The sequence below is a fragment of the Crocodylus porosus genome, unplaced genomic scaffold (assembly GCF_001723895.1).
Source record: "Crocodylus porosus isolate Cpor-Errol unplaced genomic scaffold, CroPor_comp1, whole genome shotgun sequence".
In the NCBI taxonomy this organism is placed as follows: Eukaryota; Metazoa; Chordata; order Crocodylia; family Crocodylidae; genus Crocodylus; species Crocodylus porosus.
Genome location: NW_017728915.1, coordinates 36,188,196 through 36,194,612, shown reverse-complemented (window position 1 = coordinate 36,194,612; position 6,417 = coordinate 36,188,196). Strand labels below are relative to the sequence as shown.

Below are 6,417 nucleotides of genomic sequence, written 5' to 3'. Positions count from 1 at the left end.
TTTTAGGTGTCCTGCAAGCCAGATAGAATGGCCTGGCAGGCCCCATCTGGCCCACGGGCCGCATTTTGCCCACCCCTGGTCTAACTGCTGTTATATCTTGTGGCAAGGAGTTCCCAGGCTAATTCCAAATCGTGTAGAAAAGTATTTCCTATGATCCATTTAAAATTTGCCATGTTTGAGTTTCCTTCACTTTCTCTTCCTCCTTTGCTTTAACTTTTACATGTTGAACTATTTGAAGCAAACAATTAACTCAACCGAATTTAGCTCCCTTCTTCTTTGTGAAATGGGTATAAGGTCTATGGGTTTTTTTTCCCCTTCATTTACAAATTTTCAGTGAACAGTTTAGAAGGCCATTTTTATGCAAAAGACTGTCTATACAACAGTGACTGGTAGTCATGATTTGCTACTTAGTATTTTTGGCATAGGAATGGACATGTTGCATTTTTCTGTACCCTAACTGGATAAACTAAACTTTAGATCAACAGAAACAGTTGGGAAGTTATTTATAGCCATTTATAAAAAGATGAATAAATCTACAGTGCAAATATTAAGTGTTACTCCCCTTCCTCCCCCCTGGCAAAATGTTCAAAAGAGCCCTGCTGCAGACAGCTTTGCAGATTGGTGCTAGTATTCATATAATGTATACCCTCCATGAAGTTTTACTCCTCAAGTTTCCTCACTGTTCCTTTAAATCCATCCAATATCACTTTGTCTCCTGAAAAATGAAGCCATGATTAAATTAAAGGGAGTTAATATTTTTTCTTAACAGAAAAGTTTGACAGAAACAATAATAGACTTTGTTATTAAAAAAAAAGTGTTTTTGCCAACAAAAAACCACAATTTTTGTGAGTTTAATTTTATGACAAATGAGCATAACGCTATAAAAATAATGATTGCATACTTATTTCTATAGCTCTCACTTCTCTGGCTTGTCCAAGCTACACTCGGTGTTGGGCTAGACACATTAGTTTTAGGCCACCTTACTGTTTCCGGAAAGTATCTGGCTTCATCCCCAGTACAAAACAGAGCATTAAAGGGCAGCTGTGTCTTGTGACAGATGACAATCAGATTTAGTCAAATGGGCTAAGTACAGTAAAAAAGCCTGAGCTGAATCACTTCAGTCTCTGCAGGTTAGTCTAACCTGGGTAGATTGAACCAATAAGCAAGTGAACAGACATTCACTTTTGATTTTAGAAATGAAGCCTGCAGTGGCCCCCAGAAGCTAGGGGGCGCTAGAGCAGGCCTTTCTGCTCATGTGGAGCAGATTAGCTTGGGCCAAGGCTGGTCTACCCACCATGTGAGGTGGGGGAGGAGGTGTGTGGGGAAGGTGCATCCTGGGATGCTGGGGGACTGTGAGTTAATTTGAATACGGAGGGGATCTGGGACAGAAGTTCAATAAAACGGTTCAACCTAAATCAGTTAAGTCTGATACTACATCCATCCTGGTTTATGTTAAACTGATTTCAGCCATTTTAAAGTGGTTTACGTGCACTGAACTTCTGTTGAGTTACAGATTTGAACTGATCAGTGATACTGGTTTGTGTAAAATGTCTGTCCCTATCCATGAAGCTACATTCTACCTAGCTTCCTTTTTCCCTGGTTGAGACTATTACACTATATGCGGAATAAAAGCGGGGGCCCATATGAGGCATAACCTGTCACAGAATTTGTCCCATAAAGGAAATCCTCCATTGCCTGGATTCATCAGGTTAGCATTCATGTGGTATCAAAAAGCTACACTGCAGCAATGAATCTGGCCTATGAAACTCTACACTCCTTCTTTCATTAAACATGCTCCAGCAAGGCTTCCAGATACCACCTCCTCTACGTAAGAGTAGGGCTGTTTGGGATATAACATTTGAACTGTTTTTGAGAACTGTTGTTGAACTATGAATAAAATGGCTTTTGGGATCAAAATGCAAATGTCCACAAGAAAAGTTCTTTGTTAGGATTTGAAGGATTTTTTTAGGATTTTTTTCAACAAATAGCTAGTAAAAGGAGTTTATAGTCTAATGTATATTAATAATAAGTGTGTGTGTACATACACACACAATACATGTACACACATATAATGAATACATGTATATATGCACACACAGAGTTACACACACATAATTAATATATGTGTGTGTTTTCAGTTAAACCCAATTTTTTGTCCAAGTGCCTGAAAGGTTTCAGTTCCTGGTAGCCAAAAAGAAACAAAAATTGAATTTCAAGGTTTTGTTTTTAATGAAAAAAAGCTCCAAATTTTTTCCACAAAAAACCCCAACAAAACGTTCTTTTTTTCCTTTGAAAGTTTTCCAAAAAAAGTCATTATTGGCCAGCTCTGTTCACTGGTTATAAATGGAAACAGTATTTCTTTGTAGACAGTAACAATTCTATTGTTGTCTAACAAGAAAAAGTGTTAAGGAAAAAATATGTAAACCAACCTGACTTAAAACAGATGGTTGCTCCTTTGCATTTCATAATACAAGGCAGTCCATACTCCCTCGCGATTATACCACCTGCAATAGAGTAAAAGAGTGTTCTTTTCTAGATGCCGTATTCTGTTAATAAGATATTAAAAGAGCCATAATGTGCCCATGAATTAAAATAATGTTGACAGCCAATGACACTTTGGAATATGAATAATCTGTCATGAAAGGAAACAAGGAAAAGCAGAGACTCCATGTGAATATTATTTTCTGATTGCCACTCAGGCCAATCCAAAATGCACAATGTGAAGCACAACTCAAAAGGAACATATGTAATCAGTTAAAGTATCAGAGAGGGTCTTAGAAATGATATATTTTAATTAATGCACAGATGGAGAGGAAAGAAATGTGTTTGTCCACAAGAGGTCTCCAGAGTCTTTTAAATCTACCGTGTGTTCAAGTGAGTGTCTGCTGCCTTTCCGACTAACACGACTAACCAACATCTCTGTCATGTCATGTGAGAGGTGATTTATGACCAGCCTCTGCTAAGTCAGTCGTCCATGTACCTTTTACAGCAAAGGACAGTGAAACCATTGCAAACAGTGCCACAGTTATATTCCCTACCAGTAAAGAGGTGAATGCCCTAAAAACCATTCACTCTGATTGTCAACATTTTTAAGGGAACATAATGTAATGCAAAAATTATCGACAAATCTTCCCTTATATTCAAAAGCCAATGCTGATTTCCCAACTTTTTGCATCCACTTTCTGTAAACGTTACACACTCACACTTCACTAATACAAATACCCAGAGACAACACATCGGTAGACCCATTGGAAGTAAATGACAGTTGTCAAATTTGCAATTAGCTCCAGGGGTCATTGGAACTAGGGTGCCATGTGACTGACACGGCAGAGATTTTGCTTACTTAACGATTTTCAGCTCGAGAGCTACCCACAGCACAATTGTTTGCTGAACGAATTTGCAAACAACAGCGGATTGTGGATGCACTTGAGTGTTGAAATCTGCCCTCAAAAAGTTCCCAGACCGAAAATAAAGGAAGGGTATTTATTGGCCGTATCGCTGGCTCCGAATTGTGTGCCGATCCTGAAATCAAGCCTACCATGTGATAGTATGCCTCCGATTTCAGTGACTAATCCTCCCAGTAAAGGAAAGTAGTATGTCCAGCCGACCTCTGGGATTGCCACAATTAAAATATCTCCTTGCTGAATACTGCTGGCTTCTGCAACACTCTTCAATACCCGGGCTGTTCCTTTAGCCACTCCTTGACTAATGATTATGCCTTGGGCCAAAGCAGAAGATATAATGTTATGCAAACAGTATAGTGATTGCAACAAGTCTGTAAGGACTGCTAACTCTTGCTGGGTATAGCTCCTTGTATCCTTACCACTGAGTACAGCCTCAGCTGTTAGGTCTGCAACCTCCTTGAAACGTAAAGGAACTGGTCTGCCCATATTCACCTCTGGGAATTGTAACAGATTCTGTTGATCTAATATCCTTCTCCTCCTGTTAGCCCTGGGGACCAGAGAGGAAAAAAGCAGCACTAAAGGTCAGAAGTGCCAAACAGAGAAACATTCGGTAAAAAGTACTGGGTTGGGTGATCTCATGAATGTCACGCATGCAGGGAGTTTCCGACGGGCATGAGAATTCAACATAAAACACCTTTACGTTTCACCTGAGGATTATGTCCAGAGGTCTGTGCTGTAAGATTTCTCCAACCTCGGAGTGCGTTAGGAAGAACAGCAAGTCCTCATCTGGCAAAAAACCCTATGAGGAATGATAAAGACTACTGGAAATACAGTGATCGAAGGGACAAAATGGACATGTCTACATGAGACGTTTGCTGAGGAATTGCCTAATTCGCTCCACAGTATATAGCTCGGTGTCTAAACATGTGGCTCTATTAGGTTGTAGGAACCTATTAAACTCTGCAGCAGGGCGGTGCTTGTATTTACAAGTACTACCCTGCTGCAGAGCTGTTTTGTGCACAGCAGCACACATGTAGATGCTGACGGGGCTGGCTGGGGCACAAGGGACTGTCTGCTGATTAGCCCCGCACTGGAGCACTCTCATGCCCCAGCCAGCCCCACCGTGGCACGATGAACCAGGTCAGAGCAGCTCCAGGCTGGCTGGCTGACCCCCTGAGCCCCCTGCCGGCCACGACTGCTTCAACCCGGATCAACGTGCTGCACTCCTGGGCGCACGTTCAAACAGTGTGCTTGGGGGCAATAACCTCCGGCATGCTGTAGGCCGGTGTCTATTGCAACAAATTATCTGCATGTGTTGACACACCCATTGGCAAGTACGTTAAGGGTAGAAACCTGCTTAGGTTGAAACAATTTACATTGGGGATGTAAAAAAGGGGGTCTTAACTCTTCTCAAATTCTCAGACAGAAGTAGAAACTCAAGGTGGTTACCTTATCTTAACAACAGCTAGACTAGTTCTATAGCTCACGCCGGAAGAAGTAGGAGGCACTTGCAAACAGCATAAAGTAGGAGAAGGACAGTTCTCTTTCATTACACAGGGAAGAATTATTAAGCAGCTTGTCATGACACCTTTGCTGAGATTTTCAGAAGAGCCCAGCAGTAGCCGAACCCTGTTTCCACTGAAGTCACTGCTAAAACTCCCAGTGATGTCAATACAAGCAGTGGTAGCCCAGCACAGAACTTCTGACAATTCTGGCTATACTTTTTAGGCTTTTGAACCATGTCCCTTTAATCTTTAAGTCGCATTTAGACAGAGGAATGAAGGCTGTCCAATTTAGCTACTGTAAATTTAAAGAGGGATAAAATAATAACTAACCTCTTTTACCATCTGCCTGGCCAGCTCCCAGTATGCTGTCTTGAATAAAGCATAAACCTTCCTGGCTAAAGTCTTTGAATATTCTCGCTTGGAAATCCCATCTCTTGCTTTCCTTACCAAAAAGGGAATTATGATCCTGATATATGGAGAGAAAATTGTTAATACGCTTCCATGCTTGCTTAAAACAAATGAACATATTTGCATAATTCCAGGAGGAATTTAAGTTTACCATTATCGCAAACTAAAAACTAACAGGAAACACTCAGCAAGTGGTGGCCTTCATCCAACTGTAGGACTTTGCTGTTACAGGGACCCCATGAGAGTGACATCCACTTTCCCTATTACTGGACCTCCTTATTGGTATCTGACACTTCTAGGCCATAATAGACACTGATTTGCCTAAGAGCCCTAAAAACTTGTCTGGTTTATTTGGAATAACTCCCTGGATCCTACTCCATCTGGACAGATGGAGCAATTACCTTGGCCAGGGGATGTAAAAGGAAGGCTTGCTCCAAATAATGTAAAGAGAGGACTCACTGTAGCCTCACGGGAGGGGGGACGGACTATCAGAAAAACGATAGGGAAAGATGTACATGCAAGGAGAAGAGCGCACCACTAGGAGCTGTGTGTGTCCCATTCATCTGAAGCCTGGTTCTTATTAAACAGAAATGCTTTCCCTGCTAGACCATGTGCTCTTGATGACAAATAGTTTAACAGTGCACATCTACTTCTGACTTGACTAAGTAACAGCACTTAAGGAATCTTTGATATTTTCTACAGTTGTTTGGCTCTAGAAAACAAGTTGTCCCGCACTGAAGTTCTTAGTGGACATGTCTACACATTCATTAATGCACCATAATTAAGGCGCATTAAGTTAATGCCTGTCATGACAGGTACTAAACTTAATGGCAGGTACTAACGTAATGTGCCATCACTGGCACTACTGTGTATTAGCATAGGTGAATGTTTTTTCACCTTTGCCCGCCACGCTAATATGCAGTCGAATTAGTCTTCTGTGCATTAAATGTCTTGTGTTGATGCACCCAGAAAGCATCAGATTAGAGAATTGTAAACATTTCTATTCCAGAGGATGCACAGAGCATTCTTGTGTCATACAAACAATTTCGTTCCTATTTTAATTAAATTATTTTACGTCTGAGTTGTAAACAGGCTATTAG

At 41.0% G+C, this 6,417-nt stretch overlaps 1 protein-coding gene across 1 annotated transcript in view; it reads right to left on the bottom strand.

The window, feature by feature from the left end:
- Positions 1-15: 15 nt before the first annotated feature.
- The window catches only part of LOC109310673 (putative phosphoenolpyruvate synthase), a 40,130-nt gene continuing 33,728 nt past the window's right edge, over positions 16-6,417 (bottom strand). The window contains exons 30-35 of the mRNA XM_019535963.1: positions 5,240-5,375; positions 4,112-4,203; positions 3,824-3,951; positions 3,539-3,718; positions 2,430-2,504; positions 16-715 (exon numbers count right to left, since the gene is read on the bottom strand). Coding sequence (XP_019391508.1) covers positions 660-715; positions 2,430-2,504; positions 3,539-3,718; positions 3,824-3,951; positions 4,112-4,203; positions 5,240-5,375 — 667 coding nt within the window. The 3' untranslated portion in view covers positions 16-659. The remainder of the gene's footprint in view (positions 716-2,429; positions 2,505-3,538; positions 3,719-3,823; positions 3,952-4,111; positions 4,204-5,239; positions 5,376-6,417) is intronic.